Source organism: Sinocyclocheilus rhinocerous, unplaced genomic scaffold, assembly GCF_001515625.1.
Source record: "Sinocyclocheilus rhinocerous isolate Xijiao unplaced genomic scaffold, SAMN03320098_v1.1 scaffold6216, whole genome shotgun sequence".
NCBI lineage: Eukaryota > Metazoa > Chordata > Actinopteri > Cypriniformes > Cyprinidae > Sinocyclocheilus > Sinocyclocheilus rhinocerous.
The window spans coordinates 49,331-67,513 of record NW_015630332.1 but is presented as its reverse complement, the minus strand read 5'-3'; the positions used below and the strand labels follow the sequence as shown (position 1 = coordinate 67,513).

The window sequence follows — 18,183 nt, the reverse complement described above, 5'->3', positions numbered from 1 at the left end:
CTAAATATTCTTAAAATTAAAAGTTTGTTGTCATTTGGAAGTGTGTAGGCCTTCTTGCATTATTATGCTGTTACATTATGATTATATATTCAGTGGCATAAAATGGTCTTTAAAATGACAATAATATCGCTTATCGCAATTATTTCTGGGGCAATATATCGCACAACAAAAAGTTGTTATCGTGACAGGCCTAGCTCCAGGGTCACATATATCATTCACACTGATTTATACAACATTTTATTCCTAAACACATTGTGAAATTGTATACGTATCTGGCTGTTTACAGTATTTTCTGATTTATGGAGTGATGAAAAGAGAAATCTAAAATCCCCTCCGTAAAAACTCTAATGAGTCAACAAAATCAAACAAGAATTTTGAACCTAGCTTTATGCAATGTTCAGATTCATTCAAATATAAGGTATAATGGTTGCCAACATTTTTCAAAATATCTTCTTTTATGATCCACAGAACAAAGAAAGTAATTCAGGTTTGGAACGACATGAAGGCGAGTAAACAATGACCGAATGTTCATTTTTGGATGAACTACTCCTTTAAGTGAAATATATTTCAGACGACAACTTAAAACTACAAAAGTTGAATCCTGAAATGTAAAAAACATGGTAAACAGACTCAAATGTGATTAATGACATGAAATGTCAACCCCATGTGAAGGTTTATGCTTTGCAAATCGGCATTCAATAAAAGATGCACATCCCATCTGACATCCCAAAACACCAAAGAAAGCAGAGCAGATGAGCCATGACATGAGACTTGCATTATTCAGGAAGCCAAGCAGACGCTGTTATACAACACAACAGGAGTACGCTACAAGCGCAGGGAGCTCGGGGCTTCCTTACACCACGTCAGCCGGCAAACTCATTTATTCTACCAGACCGTCCAACTGAATCAAAACCGTAACATGTTTTATAAAACAGTCCATTGCACATGAACATGACCTAGTGCAATCCAACTGCAGTATCTTTTTAAAATGTGTAAAATGCATAAAAATACACCAGAACATGCATTTATTGCTATTTTCCAACACAGCTGGACTCAAATAACACCGCTTCCATTTTCAATTTTACAGTCTGTAACTGCCACGAAAATAACGAACAAGACAGGAACATTAACTCAAGGTCAGTCCTCCTTTTTTAAGGCATCCTGCCATGTTACTTTTAGATAAAGATGGCGAGATGATGCCAAAGTTTTAATCACTTGACCCAAGTATTTGTCCTCAATATATATAACATATCCCTCATGCACCTTTCAAACTAACTCTCATTTCATTTTCCGCTGGTCTTTTTCATAAAATTAGGTGAATCTCACAAAAACAACATCAAAGACACATTTCACCTCAAAATAGAAGAATTCTAGAATTTTGCATAAAGAGAATTAAGATAAAATTGCTTCCAAATGTATCCACACAAGTATATTTTTGTTATTTTCAATGGTGGTTCTTGCTCTAAATGACAGTATTTTTGCTGAATTACACTGATTTACTGCAATGCAACATCAATTAAATGCAACACAAATGCCATCGTAATGCACAAATACTCTATATGTTCTTTGTTTTCACATTAAAATCTAGGGGGAATTTGTGTTTAACCGCACTGAAAACCATTGCAAAAAATCTATATTTTCTATAAGCAAGTATAATTTCTTATTTTCTGGGATGAAACTAGAACCAGGTCTGGCCTAGACTTTCCCCTGGCTAATATACTGTGGCTGAAGTTAACTATACTTTACATAAACCTACACTCATGACAATGGATCGCCAACGCTGTCAAAATCATTGCTATAACTGAACTCAATGGTGTTGCATTAAAACCTGCACATGGATGATGGAGCAATTCTGTGTATGCATTTTCCAGCGTATGAGAATCTAATATATTTTGGATGTAGAGGCAAAAGTACTGAGCTGTATCAAATGTTAGCCAGTGGCTGCTGTAATGACAGTGTCTGACAATGTTGAACGCAATTAAAGCGAGGGAATTTACAGCTCAATGATGCAGAAAATGGTGTTATTGAACAGTATTCATAACCAAGTGAAACCAAGGAAAGGATACAAAAGGAAAACGGTAGTTTTAGAGCAACATGGTTATGTAAAGTGACCAGTAAGACAAAATTACATATGCATACACAAACATTATATGTTTGCATAGATATGATCACATTTCGCTTTGTTTGGAGTGGTTGGTCCACAAAAAGAGTGCAATTCAGAAGCTAAAGAAAGGCTTAAATGAAACCCACTGCAGTGGCTGTTTCTCTGCTGTAATCTCTCCTTTACAAGCCTAATTGATCAATTAATCCTCCAGAGGTGCCCTACAAAACTCTTCAGCAGACTGTCTTGAAATACAAATGAACCGCCGGCCCCTTCCAAACAAAACCCCCAGAATGATTCATGTTGTTGTTCCTCGCGGAAATTCAGCAGACTTTCTCAATGCAACCTGATCACTGAGCATCAGATGAGACTAATGAATTCAAGACCTTACATTTCAAATTGGCCAGAACCCTCAACAATGCAGTGAGATCAGTTGGCCAGATTGGGTTTCAGGGATGCCATTAACAGGCGAGATGACAAGCAGCACTGCAAGTTGTCTAGTTACAGTGAAAACGACAAAATATACACACATGAACAGCTTGCATGTGTACAAAAGCATCCTTTTTGAAGAAAAAATGGGCATTACAGAGAGATACCAGCTATATGGAGGACTAAAGAAAGCATTGCATTGCAGAAAGACCGTATTTAGCCGTTTAACGATCAAAATAAGGCAGAAAAGAGCAATAAGTGCACGTTTTGTGAACACAAAATCGCAATTTGTCATTAGAAACATTCAAATCTGTCTGGCTAACTGACTCCATCTCGCTAGCTCTCTTCATTAAAGGCTACATAATCACCACCAACGCAACCAGGTGTCATATTGTAAATGCTACGACTGCATACAAATCATCCAAGAGGGAGATAAAGGCATAAAAGAGCGTTAAATGATAAAAGCGTGAGGCTAAACGCAGCGCAATAGCTCATAGCTCGACGCAGCTCAACGGCTCCGGCCGCCATTTTGGCTCAAACTCTTATTTACAATCCCGCAGCAGAAACAAAGGAAGCACAAGAAACACATTTTCAACAGAAACGTCTGGATCAAGCGTCCCCACAGCTCGCCCCAAAACCCCCTTCACTCCCTCCACTGCAGCTCTGAGCTCAATCTTGTCGCATTTCGCTTTTTTATTCAAGTGCAATACATAAATGTGGCATTTATGGCATGGATGCTCGCTTACCCCGGGTTTATTTTAGAAATTCACGCATATTGCGGCATAAAAAATATTTCCACTCCAGCTCTGCCTCACTGTGTGTGTTCAATGAGCAGCGTTTGATGAGCGCAGGCGGCCTCGAATGCGGCCGAGCTCTCGCCCTCCCCTCCCCGCTGCCATATAGTGCTCCACTGCCGGACTGTGCTGGCGCTGTACGCGAAGCCTTCCTGCCAAATAGTGCGCCGCCGACCGTTTCCCATCGGCTTTCTTCGGCTGTTTTCGGCACGGCTGGGCGAGGATGTGTGCGCATGCGCAAGCACTGCGACACGAGTTGGGAGACATGACTGTCCCCTTCAAAAACCCAGTGACAATAGACAATAAAATCTGTAATTTGATGGGCTAGAATGAGTTTATGAATTCCCTAATAGCCTATGCAGTCTGTTGTATATAGCATGAATATATGATATTATATAGCATTTAAATAAGATGAAAAATTCACTGGAAGTAGGTAAATATTATGGACAGTGCGCTATTCTGAAATATCACGTATCAAGATGTTTATGAAGATTTTAAGATTTATTATTAAGATTTACTTTTGTTGATTTTATAGAAATTTTCATAAAGCTAAATACAGCTAAATACAGAGGGATGTCTGATTTTGGCTTTCTTATTTTTTGCTTTTGTAAGAGATCTTAAAAAGCATGAAATAAGAATATGAAGACGACCACATCAGATAGTGTATTTGCACAATAATAATAATAACAATAAACAATTTAATTATTTATATTTGGGATTGACTATATAAGGGTTGCATATTATATATTCATTATGCAATAAATTTTCATAAAATTGTATATATATATATATTGGATTCACTGTATAATGGCATATTGATATTATATATTTATTTTATATTTGTGTTTTATATTTATATATGTTTCACTCTGTAAGGTCAGAAAACTGTATTTCTAGAATAATTAAAAATATTAAAATAAATATTAAAAAATACAAATGTAAATTATATATATTTGGGACTGACTGTAAATGTTTGTGTGTGTGTATATATATATATATATAAATTTTTTGTAATGAATATTCATTACAGATTTTAATTATTTTAAATATATTTTTTTCTGTAATTAAATTTACCTGTTTTGTAAGTTTCTTTAAATAAAAGCATCTGCTAAATGATTAAATGCAATTGTACAAAGGCAAAATAAGTTTAATGTTATTATGTTATAAATCCTGTACTACAATTTTTTCATAACTGATATCAGGTCAAGGTTCAATTTAGTGACCCGAGGGCCTCAAGTTTCTCTCAACTGATATAAAACACAAGCTTGTGGAGAAACATGAAAATAAACGACATGGGTCTTTGGTGGTAAACCTCGGTTTACTTCATCATGTTTCAGAAAATCTTTTCACATGCGTCACAAATCATCCTGTGCTCTACAGGTATCTCTGGCAATGAGGTCATCTAATGCATTGTGACGTTCATTAACACACACACACACACACACACACGGTGGAATAACCAAATCATCATCAGACAGACAAACCCAAATATCTCTCAGTAAGGGAGTGGCATCAATAATAACACTGTCTCCCTCTGCGGTTGCCATGGAGACAGTGTCTTCACATGCCTTTGAACTGCTGCATAATGGACAGGAGCTGCTCACTGCGTTTTTGGATATTGCATTGCTCCTCTTTCAGGCTCTCCTGCTCCTGGAGCACCTCCTCCTGGAAGATTCACACCCAAACAATAAATAAGGACCTGCATGTTGAAATGTTAAACAGCCATCATTCACTCCACGCACAAAATGAGACGTTTGCCAGAGTTTTAAACATGAGTTCAGTGTGAAAAGCTCATGCAGAAAGGCCTTTCTTTAGATTATTAAGATGTCAGATAAAAAGTGTATTTCTAAAAAAAAAAATATATATATGAAATTATATATATTAATATATATTATTATATACAGAAAATGTATGTTTCATAAAATTGCCCTATATTATGAAAATTAAAAATATTTAAAAAATCTATATTATTACAGATAAAAAAAAAAAAACTAAAAATGACTAACTAAAAACTTTAACTAAAATTAAAATGAAAACTAAAAATATAAAAATAAAACCTCAAAATATTAATAAATATTATAATTGTATGCAAATGTCATTTTATATATGTGATTTTATTTAAAGGAATAGTTCATGCAACAACAACAAAAACATTCAGTCACTAATTACTTACAGACAACAATCTGACAGTGAATGCTAGAGTATGAAAACAGTTATTCAAAGATTAAACTGCTCAAAACAAGCTGGTGTCTCCATCTGACAGCAGTTTGTCTGAAGTGAATGTCACACACCCTTAGTTTACACAGCTCCTTCCTCTCCCTGTCATTCTCGTCTGCTCGCGCACGCAGCCAGGCCTCGTTCTGAGTCCTGTGTCTTTCCAGCATATCCTGAAGTTCCTGTCCAATCACAACCGCAAGCTTCCTTCAGTCATTGAGAGGAACAACAGCAAACACATCCAAGAAAATCAATCGAATGACATGAGTTTGACCAGCAGCACCTGTTTCTGTCTCAGCAGATGCTGGTTCTGAGCGTCGCGCTCATTCTGTAGAGCCTCTGTGTCCCGCGCAAGTGCTTCCTTTTCTCTGTTTCAGATGAGAGCTGATTCAGTTTTGCTTTATAAGATGTCTTTTTAGACAGTTAACGTGAAATAAACAATAAGGCATAACCTCTACCTGTCTACTTTTTGGAATTCCTCATCTAACATGGCAAAAGCTTTGTGGATCATGTTCATGGCCTCGTCACGAACGGCACTGAAATCTCTATGAACGCTCGCCTGGATGAAAGCGACATGAGTTTGATGCATTGGTTACAAAATCATATATTGCCTTACATATACAGATTTATCTTTAAGGCTAAAATCTCCACTGTTCAAAGTTTAGGGTCGGTATGATTTTTAAAAAATGTTTTCGAAAGAAGTCTCTTCTGCTCACCAAGGCTGAATTTATTTGATCAAAAATACAGTAAAATTCTGAAATATTATTATAATTAAAAATAGCTGTTTTCTATGTGAATATCTGTTAAACTGTAATTTATTCCTGTGATCAAAGCTTAATTTTCAGCATAATTACTCCAGATGACATGTGATATGGATTACGTAATCAGATTCCAAAAATTAAGTACTCATAATTAAAATAAAATAATTCTAAAATGCTCATAATCAGATTACAGTTATTTTTATGGATTACATATTATTCACACAATGGCAGCAAAATATTCTAATTCTTCTTTTTTCTCTTTAAAATGTTCATTACTGCGTAGCTTTGAAGACGTTGGGCGTGCAATCATGTCATTGCTGTTTTCATGCTTATTAATGTTTGCTCATGTAATGCAGGGATCCCCCTTTTTTCAGCCAAACCTGAATTAATTATTAGCTTTTTATCAACTCAATCAAACCCACTGCAATTCTTTCACTAACACCCAGTTTGGGAAACCCTGGAGTAATGTAATGCATTTAATGATGTTGATATCAAAAAAATGGATTATATTTTCTTTCTGCTTTTTTTTTTACAACAATGCGGTACATTTAACGGTAAGTTTAAAACAAGTACTCAGAATGCATGACCTAAAATGAGTAACCTAGATTACTAACTACAATTTTCAACATGTAATCTGTAATCAGTCAGTAATTTCAGCTCAAGAAACATTTCTGATTATTATCAATGTTGAAAACAGTTGTGCTGCACAATATTTTTGTGGAAACCGTGACGCATTTTGTTTTTCAGGATTATTTAATGAATTGAAGTTTCATTTGTAACATGATAAATGTCTTTACTGTCACTTGTGATCAATGTAGTGCACTGGAGTGTGTGTGCCGTTTGTAATGGAGGTGTGTGACGTCAGTCACCTGAATGTTTTCACTCCTGTAGCTCTTCACGGTCACTGGAGACTGACTCAGATCGTATTTCACGTTGGGAATCTTTGTCGGGGCGAAGCTGATCAAGCGGAAATGATTTGAATAACAGAACGTTACTTTCATGTGAAACTGGTAACGAAAGCCGTGTTTTAGTCAGAGAAACACACCCACCTATTACTGACACCCTGCAGTCCAAACTCAGACAAAATCTCCTTCATCACTGTACGACAATCATGGATCAGACTCAGATGAAATGAATACAGATGACTGGTATTGACAGTAGGAGTCAGACAGGAGCGTTACTTACCTGGCTGTCTCTCTGAGGGGTTTATTAACTTCATTATTTTCAAGTCATTAAAATCTTGTTCTTCATTTTTGCCTCCAAACACATAAATCTGCAACCAAGCAGAAATACACTCACTTAAAAGCAATAAAGTTAGATTTGAGATACTGAACACAGGTTTGACGTGTCTAACACATACTAGTGCCGTTATTGTTAACTAAAGTAAAGCTTTTAAAAATCATTTTGGTAATTATCAATAATTTGAAATGTTGCCTTGGCATCTAACCAAAAAAAAAAAAGTTTAAGTACAGAATTACTAAAACTGAAAAAAAAAAGAAAAGTTAAAGCTAACTAGAAATAAATAAATATATATAAAAAAAAAAAACACACACACACACACACACACAGTATATATATATATATAAGCACATAGCAAAATTACTAAAAATGTAATTAAAATGAAAATGAAGAATATAAATATAAAAAATATATATGAATAAATACTATAATAGATACATTCATACATTTGGATACATTTGCTCATTCTTCATCTGACTATTTTTCATATGTTGTAACATTAGTAACATATCAAATCTTTTTTCCACCACTGAATAAAAAAGTAATTTTTAGTTAACTGCGACTTTTTATCTCACAGTTCTGACTTTTTTTTTTTTTGCAATTGCGAGTTTGCATGTCGCAATTCTGACTTTTTCTCAGAACTGTGAGATATAAACTCACAATTGCCTGTTATAAATGTAGAATCATGAGATATAAACATTTGTGAGTTATAAAGTCAAAGCTGCATGATATAAACTCACAATTGCATGTTATAAACTCAGAATTGTGAGATAAAAAGTCACAATTACATTTTAAATTTTTTTATGCCGTGGTGGAACCGGGCTTCCGTAGTAAAGTGATGAATAATAATAACACAAATGTTAGTCTGGGAATAAATTTTTGCGACAAAAACAAAAACTCTTATATTTGAACTTCTCCTTTGTTTATATTCCAGCTCTGCTCATTCTGGGGCGCGTTTCACAAAAGCATCGTTAGCCAACTATGGTCGCAAGTTCCACCGTTACCAGCATAGTTCAACGATTCGGTGTTTCGCGAAACCATAGTTCAAACGAACGTTCGCAAACAGTGTCGCAAACTTACGTGGTAGGAACTACAGCTCTCGACCTGTGGTTAGAAGCATAGTTTCTTGTTAGTAAGACATATGGACTTAAATAAATTATGCTCTTGGTCACAATAAGTAAGCTAACATGCAGTACAATCTATATCTTCCATTCTATTTAAATATAATTTTAATTTAATTTAATTTATGCATTTAGCAGACGCTTTTATCCAAAGCGACTTACAGTGCATTCAGGCTATACATTTTTTTACCAGTATGTGTGTTCTCTGGGAATTGAACCCACAACCTTTTGCGCTGCTAAAGCAATGCTCTACCACTGAGCCACAGGAACATAAATATATATACATTTTAGCGCGTCCTCAATAAGCGTTGTTTTTGAAGAGTGTGCAAGTGCATAAATGCCTAAGGGAACCCCGGAGAATGACGTAAGAGGAAACCCGCGGTGAATCAAACATCAAATAAAGCAAAATGACAGGGAACAAAACATAGTAACTAGTCATCAGGTGCCATGTTTAATGCAGCAGCATCTTAGAGATCTCGAATCAATTAATTAGCAGAAGTTATTACTCCACCAAATGCGTGCGACGTCATTAACAACGGCCCTAAATTGTTGAACTAATGTGGTTCAAACAACAGAGATGCGACCGTGTTCGGGAAACAGTCGTGACTGGCTAGTTAGTTTCCACAACAATGCATCGTACTATGGTGGTTAATCACTGAGTTATGTCATTGTACGGGAAACGCACCCCTGGACATTCAACAACTTCATGAGGTGCATCATGGGATGCTTTGAAACACCACTGAAGGAGGAACACGGGCATTTTATGATGCTTCCCTTCAATCTCTTCTCCATTTAAAAAAATATAATAAAAATGGCAGTCATTTAAGCAGAAGCCTTTAGATTTTTTTTGGTGATTATTAGAAACAGTTGAGTGTCTAAACTTTTGAAAGGTACTGTATGTAAAAGCGCACATTAACACACACATACATGACTGTGGACGATGAAAGCCGTGTGTCTGTGACGTCTGGAGGGAGGGATGCCGACATACAGCGGTACTTTCCATTTCATCTTTGCTGGTAAAACAGGAAGAGTGTAACAGTGTTAGTATCTGTTCATTCACTGCAAACTACTATGAGAAAACAGGAGGCTCTTGGCAGCAGAACATCAGTCTCAGTTTTGCTTCTCATCTTACCGATGCTTAATTTGTGAATTTCATTTGTTGATGATAGCACTCCATCTGGATTAGTGATGGTTCCTCCGAATAAGTAAATATCCTGAATCAAAACATTTGTTCAAGCATCATTATTACCTTCGCTCAAACTTGAAGTTTGTTCTAAAACTCTAAGTAATTCAACTTCAGTTTGAGCAGTTTTTTTCACTTATTCGCATGTATTTCAGAAATTGTACACTGCTGTTCAAAAGTTTGCGGATTTTTAAATGTTTTAAAAAAAAAATTATGTTTTTGCAATAGGTCTCTATTTCTCATCAACACTGAATTTTCTGAGCAAACAACTTTGTGAAATATTATTACAATTTAAAATAAGTGTTTATTTTATGTTAATATATTTTAAAATGTCATTTATTCCTGTGTCACAGCTAGGGGTGGGCGATATGACCAAAATGTTATATCACGATACGAGTAATTTTATTTCACGGTAACGATATATTTCACAATATAGTTATTTTTTTTGCTTTATATAAGGTCTTTATGATATCAAATTTTTTGATACAATAGAAATTTCAGTATTCTTCACCAGTGTCAATATCACAAAACACTAATACTAGCCTAAAAAAAAAAAAAAAAGACAAGTAAACAGTCAGTGATTAAATAACTATAAGAAACTAATTACAAGCAATAGGACAAAAAAACTACAGTAGAACAAAATAATTAAGAAATGCTACATACATGGTATAAAGTAATCAAATGAATAAAAACACTGCATATTCTTCACTGTGTAAATTATTAAATATATATTTCTTCTTATTAAAGTTACAAAAGTGATTAAGTCAAGAGCAGTGAGAGATTTTCTCTCTTTTGTTGTTTGATTAACATGAATGACAGACAGCAGGAATATTAGACTGCTGTCACTTTAAGAGCTGCCCGGATCTAATATACTGTTACACATGTGTTTTCTTTCTCGGCTGTTTGCTAAATTGTTAAATTACTATGTTCACAAGGATACTTGCAAAGACGGGCATTTTGACACATTCAAGTGTGTGTATTTAACTGTTCACGGCCTATAAAGCGGCAAAAATAACACAGTTCAATACTCCCGTGCTCTATGAGCGCTGTCTTCACATGTGCATGCCTCTCTGTCTCTCAGACAGCACACGCATAAGTCAAGACAAGTCACCTTTATTTGTATAGCACTTCATACAATACTGGTTGTGTCAAAGCAGCTTTACAGTGTGAAACAGGAAAATAGTTTGTCAATAATGCAAGAGGACAAGTCAGTTCATTGATGATTCAGTGGTGTCGTCATCCAGTTCAGCATATAGAGAAATGAGTTCTCTTTCGCTGCGGATTGCGCTTCAACGGCTTAAAATCACTTGTTTTTAAACCCCAATGCTTAAAACGCATGCAAACAAGAAGTTTTCATGACCACAAGGCACAGGAACATCATGTGAGTGTGTAACCGCGATAGAGACGATAGTCCAAAATGTCTACTGGTTGACAAGTTTCTACCGGTTAATCATGTCTAGTGGTATATCGCCCACCCCTATTCACAGCATCGAAAGCATACACTCTCTCTTAAATACCACTGATCAAAATTTGGGGTCAGGATGATTTTTTATTTTTTTTTTGAAAGAAGTTGCTTATGCTCCCTAGGGCTGCATTTATTTGATCAAAAATTCTGTAAAATGTGAAATATTATTACAATTTAAAATAACTCTTATCCATTTGAATATCTGTTAAAATGTAATTTATTTCTGTGATCAAAGCTGAATTTTCAGCATCATTACTCCAGTCTTCAGTGTCACATGATCTTCAGAAATCATTCTAATATGCTGATTTGCTGCTCAAGAAACATTTCTGATAATCATCAATGCTGAAAACAGTTGATGTTTGTTTGGAAACACTGATACATTTTATTTTTCAGGATTCTTTGATGAATAAAAAGTTCAAAAGAACATCATTTATTTGAAATAGAAATGCCTTTACTGTCACTTTTGATCAATTTAATGCATCCTTGCAGAATAAAAATATAAATTTCTTTCCAAAAGAAAAGAAAAGAAAGAAAGAAAAACAACTTAAATCTAGTCTTTAACATGACTCCAGTAAACTAAACCTGTTTCACCTTGTCATGATGTGATGTAAAGGTTTGACCGGCACAAACAACAGGAGCCTCTCCTTTTACCTTACACTGTTCCCACACCAGAGTCTCTATGAGAAAAATAGTTCATTACATAGTTCTATAGTTCTTCTATAATAGTTCTTCACTAGTTCATTACACAAAAGAAAAGAAAAGAAAGAAAGAAAAACAACTTAAATCTAGTCTTTAACATGACTCCAGTAAACTAAACCTGTTTCACCTTGTCATGATGTGATGTAAAGGTTTGACCGGCACAAACAACAGGAGCCTCTCCTTTTACCTTACACTGTTCCCACACCAGAGTCTCTATGAGAAAAATAGTTCATTACATAGTTCTATAGTTCTTCTATAATAGTTCTTCACTAGTTCATTACAGTCAGTCGTTCACGCTGTGTAAATGAGTCTTTCCACTTCAACTGCAATCTTTACTATGTGAAAAAATGAATCTGCAGTATTCCCAGTGTTGTACCTGTATTCAGTGCGCACATGTCTTTGGTTTGAGTCCCGTCCTCTGAACATCCACCAAACAGGAATATCTGCTCACCGACCACAGCTAATGAATGACCATATCTAAAGAAGAGAAGCAGAAGAAGGCGGTCAGATGGAAAGACAGCAGATGCTGAGCTTGAGTCTCTGCAAGAGAAAAAGCACAAAATAAACACAGCTGATAAAACTGCAGCTTTGAACAGATGGCCGACAATTACAGCTTCATTTCCAACAATCATACATTTACAATATATGCTCTTTTATATGTTTTTCTACACACAGTTTTACATCTACAGTCAGATCAGTATTTACCTTGCTGAAGGCAGAGCTCCTGTAGTTTTAATAGGCATCCAATTCAACGACACTGAAAGAAGTAAAGCATCGACATACTGTAAGTTACTATTGACAAAATAGTTAATCAAAAAATTAAAACAATAACAAAACTTAAATTTGGATCTGATTCATGACTTTCATGGTGCTTTTATAGTATTTTTTTGAGTTTGGAACGACACGAGAGAGTAAATAATGACAGAATTTTCATTTTCGCATGAACTATTTTTTTTTAAAACGATTTAACCCTGTAAAGCCTGACATATGAAATAATAGACAGAAAAGGTTTTTTTTTATTTTTATTTTTTAAAGTAACAGATTATTGAACCTTTAGACAAAATCTAAAATAAAAAGTCGCATATGTGTTTTTTTGTTGAGTATCATATTTGATCCATCAGGCTTTTATGGTTAAAAAAACCAGCTAAATTATATTCAGAGGCCCAAACTGAGCAAAAACATGCAATTTGCCTTAGATGGAGATATGACTGCAGTTATTCTGACCTTTACTTGATAAAATCAGTCAAGATTTGACACGTGAAGCTCCAGCTACAGTTACACTACAAGAGCTTTGACTGAATAAACTCTAAACTATCAATCAGACGACAGAAGCATGGAGGAGATTGAGTGTGAAACACGTTTAACAGCAAAGTTTTGATCATGTTGATCATTTAAAGGCATTAGAAATTTGAGTATCAAATATAATACAGTAGCTTTATATAGGTATATGATTCAAAAAAAGCTAATTTGTATATGTTTCTGTTGCATCTTTCTTCTCAAACACTCTCTGAATTGTACTTTACACAAATCACTGGACAGGTCTAATAATGCGGTCCTCACAGTACTGACCGGTGTTGAACATCATGAGGTCATCTGTAGGGACGCTGTCCAGAATCCCTCCGTACACATAGATATTCTCTCCCAGAGCCGCTGCACTGTGTCTCAGAGTCCGCAGACACACTCCTCCAGTCAGCAGCTTCTCCCACGTCAACGCCACTGACGCACAAGACAATCCACATCAAAACTCAAGCATCTTAACATGACGACAACAACACAAGCTGTTCATTTGAATCTAGAAATCACATGCATTTACACAATTAAAGGTCTAGTGTCTCACCAATGTCAAAGCAATAGACGCCTGGGAGACACTCTTCAGCTTCAGGATGAGAGGAACCTCCAAACAAGTAGAGTTTTCCTTTAACGACACTATGGGAAAAGGAAAAGTGTGGTTTTGAAAATTAAAATTTTTTTTTTTTTAATGTACACTCGTCTCTATATCTGCAGTAATCTGTCTCAGTAAGATGAGATTGAAATGATCCAAACATATAATGCAGTGATTGAGAGCTGAAGAAATAAAGGCTCCTCAGAAGATGTGAGATGTTCTGGAGGCTTGTGAAGATCATTCCTCCGCTGAGGAACAGTGAAAGTAAAGCTTCTGGAAACAAACGCTCCTCAAAAGATCCTGAGGATCAGATTTGAGACTCTAAAACATGATTGATGGAGAATCAAGTAAAGCTGAGCTGCTTCAGTCCAGTAAGTGTTCATCTGGAGATATGACTGCAGTTATTCTGACCTTTACTTGATAAAATCAGTCAAGATTTGACACGTGAAGCTCCAGCTACAGTTACACTACAAGAGCTTTGACTGAATAAACTCTAAACTATCAATCAGACGACAGAAGCATGGAGGAGATTGAGTGTGAAACACGTTTAACAGCAAAGTTTTGATCATGTTGATCATTTAAAGGCATTAGAAATTTGAGTATCAAATATAATACAGTAGCTTTATATAGGTATATGATTCAAAAAAAGCTAATTTGTATATGTTTCTGTTGCATCTTTCTTCTCAAACACTCTCTGAATTGTACTTTACACAAATCACTGGACAGGTCTAATAATGCGGTCCTCACAGTACTGACCGGTGTTGAACATCATGAGGTCATCTGTAGGGACGCTGTCCAGAATCCCTCCGTACACATAGATATTCTCTCCCAGAGCCGCTGCACTGTGTCTCAGAGTCCGCAGACACACTCCTCCAGTCAGCAGCTTCTCCCACGTCAACGCCACTGACGCACAAGACAATCCACATCAAAACTCAAGCATCTTAACATGACGACAACAACACAAGCTGTTCATTTGAATCTAGAAATCACATGCATTTACACAATTAAAGGTCTAGTGTCTCACCAATGTCAAAGCAATAGACGCCTGGGAGACACTCTTCAGCTTCAGGATGAGAGGAACCTCCAAACAAGTAGAGTTTTCCTTTAACGACACTATGGGAAAAGGAAAAGTGTGGTTTTGAAAATTAAATTTTTTTTTTTTTTAATGTACATACTGTTTAAAAGTTTGGGGCCAGTAAGACTTTTTTTTTAAGGAAATGAATACTTTTATTCATCAAGGATGCATTAAATTGATCAAAATTGACAGTAAAGACATTTATAATGTTACAAAACATTTCTGTTTCAAATGCTGTTCTTTTGAACCTTCTATTCATTAAATTATTCCTGAAAACTAAAATGTATCGCGGTTTATCACAAAAATATGAAGCAGCGAAATTTTTTTCAATATAAATAATAATCAAAAATGTTTCTTGAGCAGCAAATCAGCATATTAAAATAGCACAGTTATTTGAAATTGCAATAATATTTCACAAGTTTACTGTGTTTTTGATTAAATAAATGTATTATAAAATATAAACACGATTAAATAAATGAACCCAAAACTCATTTATTTGTTTTTATATTTTACAATAAATTGTTTTATTCATTTATTGTTTTAATTTTTGTAATAAATAATTTATTAGTTTTTTAATGTAATATTTAGCTTGGCTTTCTTTTTTTGTTCCCTGTTTTTTCTTTTCTTTTCTCACACTTCATATTTGGTTCAGGTTAGTTTAAATGTAAAAATGCACAGTTAAAAACATTTCACTATGCACCATATATATATATATATATATATATGGAGGGAAAAAATACTCAATTAAATCATCAAATAAATTTGAAATATTTAAATAAAATATATATTTAAAATATAATAAAGAAATTAGAAAAAAAAAATATGAATGACTTCTGAAGGATCATGTGACACTGAAGACTGATGCTGAAAATTCCGCTTTGATCACAGAAATAAATTACAATTTAAAATATATTACAACAGAAAACAGGCAATTGAAATTGTAATAATATTTCACAATTTTTACTGCATTTTTAATCAAATAAATGCAGCCCTGGTGAGAATAAGAGATTTCTTTGAAAAACATTAAAATCTTACTGACCCCAAATTTTGAACAGTGGAGGTTTTAGCTTTAAATATTAATACATGAACTCTCTAATTACCATAAAGTGTGTCCCTCTCTCGCTGTGGGAACGTCACCTTTCTGAGGCATCAGCTCCCATGTAACTCGATTAGGTGAAACTAAAACAGAAGAAAAATACACTTGAAAAGTTGCAAACCATCATGAAATCAATAATACGTTTAGGAAAAGCATTCACTTATGTGTTAACAGCGAAATATTTCACCAAAGGTACCTGTAACCATGTAAAAGTCATTCAGATAAATTGGAGGATTGTCCTAAGGATAAAAACACAGTTGCACAGGCATTATGTTTGGATCAATAATCTTTATGAACACAAAGAGCAGTTTTCAGCGGTTTATTAGATTCACACACCTCTGTGATCGCGCTGGATGCTCCTCCAAACAAGAAAGCGATATTTCCTGCTACAGTCATTGCATGGCCATATCTGTGAATGATATGTATAATGCTTATTTTCATTTTTTTTCTCCTTATGGCATAAACATCTGCAAGCAGAATGAACTCACCGTGGGCTTGGTGGGACTCCTGCGATTTCCTTGTCAACCCAATGTCCACTCGCTAAAGCCATTTTAGTGTAGTTATTGTCTTACAATTAATTTCTTTAATCTATGTCCTGTGATAATCAGCAGGGAGCGTATCATGTGCTAAATGTTTTCCTGTCCTTTGGGATTCATTCACACAGGTTCAGTGTCTCTAGCAGAGGTAAGATGAGGAAAGTGTTGCCTAGTGATACAGATAAACAAACTTCAGCAGCTCATCATGCTAACAGATCTGCTGCCACAGGGACCCATTTAACTTAATGGAGGCTAACCATGAAAATAATTACGTTTTAAGACAAATTGCTTCAACAATATATTTATTTTATAAAACTACATCTGTTTTTATATATTTTTTAAAAGGTCTTTATCACAGACAGAATAAAACGCATTTAAATAAAATGTTATATGTTATAAAACTACATAATCTGTCATTTCATTTTATAAAAGGTCCTTATCACAGGCTACACAACGAAACACACTTTTAAGTAAAAAAATAAATAAACAGAAACTCGCTGCAAATACTCACCGATTAAGGGAAGCGCAAGTGACGAACCTGGCTGGGACATGCTTATCAATTTCTGCTCTGAAAGGTGAGATTTTTGTTTATTTTAACATCCTGATCATATGATTCCTTACCTTTTTTGGATATTATTAGCTTCAAAAAGCCAACGAAATACACAATTACTGTAACTGTGAAACATTATGTAAGCTGACTAATTTACAACTTCCTTTACGGAAATTAACCATGGTTTTACTATTACAAACAAACAAAAAAAAAACTTGGTTACTATTAGTTAAACCACGGTAACCACAAATTAACCATGGTTTTATTACACTAACCATAGTTTAACCATGATATTAGTAGTTAAAACTGTGGTTATACAAATGGTAGTCAATAATATGCCAAAACCATGGTAATTACACTTTTACTATAATAAAACCATGGTTAATTTTCGTAAGGGAAATGTTTCAAGGGGACCCCAACAACCCTTATGAAAATTAACCTTTATTATAGTAAAAGTGTAGTAACCATGTTTTTGTATTGATTACCATTTGTATAACCAAAGTTGTACAAATACCACGGTTAAACTATGGTTAGTGTAGCAAAACCATGGTTAATTTGTGGTTACCATGGTTTAACTATAGTAACCATGTTTTTTTTGTTTTATTTATAGTAAAACCATGGTTAATTTTCGTAAGGGTTCCGTTGTGGTCTGTGCTACTTGCAATGCTATTTGGTTGTGTTGTGAGTATTTGCAGCACATGTGTTTTCTAACTTTGCTAGTGCTTTTTCTATTTGCATGTGTTTTCTTCAAGGAACTTTGCTGCCGTACCATGAAGGGAGTTGGAAAATGAGCCTATTTTCAAAAATAGTGGAGTGTTCCTTTAAGTTGCAGCGCATTGAGCTCTCTCGGCCACCGTACAGTTGAATTTATATGGACTCTGAATGAGCCAAGTGGAATGGATTTGAGGAAGCAGCAGCGTGGAAGTCAAGGCTGTAGCTAAATGGAATGGAGTTTAAAGGGGTCATATGATGCGATTTCAATTTTTCCTTTCTCTTTGGAGTGTTACAAGCTCTTGGTGCATAAAGAAGATCTGTAAA

General features: G+C 34.9%; 2 protein-coding genes across 2 annotated transcripts in view; both read right to left on the bottom strand.

Moving 5' to 3' along the window:
• Positions 1–3,426, bottom strand: part of spina (spindlin a) — a 16,504-nt gene extending 13,078 nt beyond the window's left edge. The window contains exon 1 of the mRNA XM_016552317.1: positions 3,277–3,426. The gene's annotated coding sequence lies outside the window, so the exon portion shown is untranslated. The remainder of the gene's footprint in view (positions 1–3,276) is intronic.
• Positions 3,427–4,681: 1,255 nt separating this feature from the next.
• LOC107740043 (tip elongation aberrant protein 1) lies at positions 4,682–16,856 on the bottom strand. Its single transcript, XM_016552316.1, has 18 exons — positions 16,548–16,856; positions 16,396–16,468; positions 16,256–16,298; positions 16,064–16,142; positions 14,913–15,001; positions 14,645–14,791; positions 12,712–12,763; positions 12,383–12,483; positions 12,134–12,219; positions 9,792–9,873; positions 9,587–9,672; positions 7,485–7,572; positions 7,349–7,397; positions 7,169–7,256; positions 5,997–6,097; positions 5,822–5,906; positions 5,616–5,720; positions 4,682–4,989 (listed from the first exon to the last, which is right to left on the bottom strand). The coding sequence occupies exons 1-18, from the start codon at positions 16,607–16,609 to the stop codon at positions 4,885–4,887; spliced, it is 1,521 nt and encodes a 506-aa protein (XP_016407802.1). The 5' UTR covers positions 16,610–16,856; the 3' UTR covers positions 4,682–4,884.
• Positions 16,857–18,183: the final 1,327 nt, after the last annotated feature.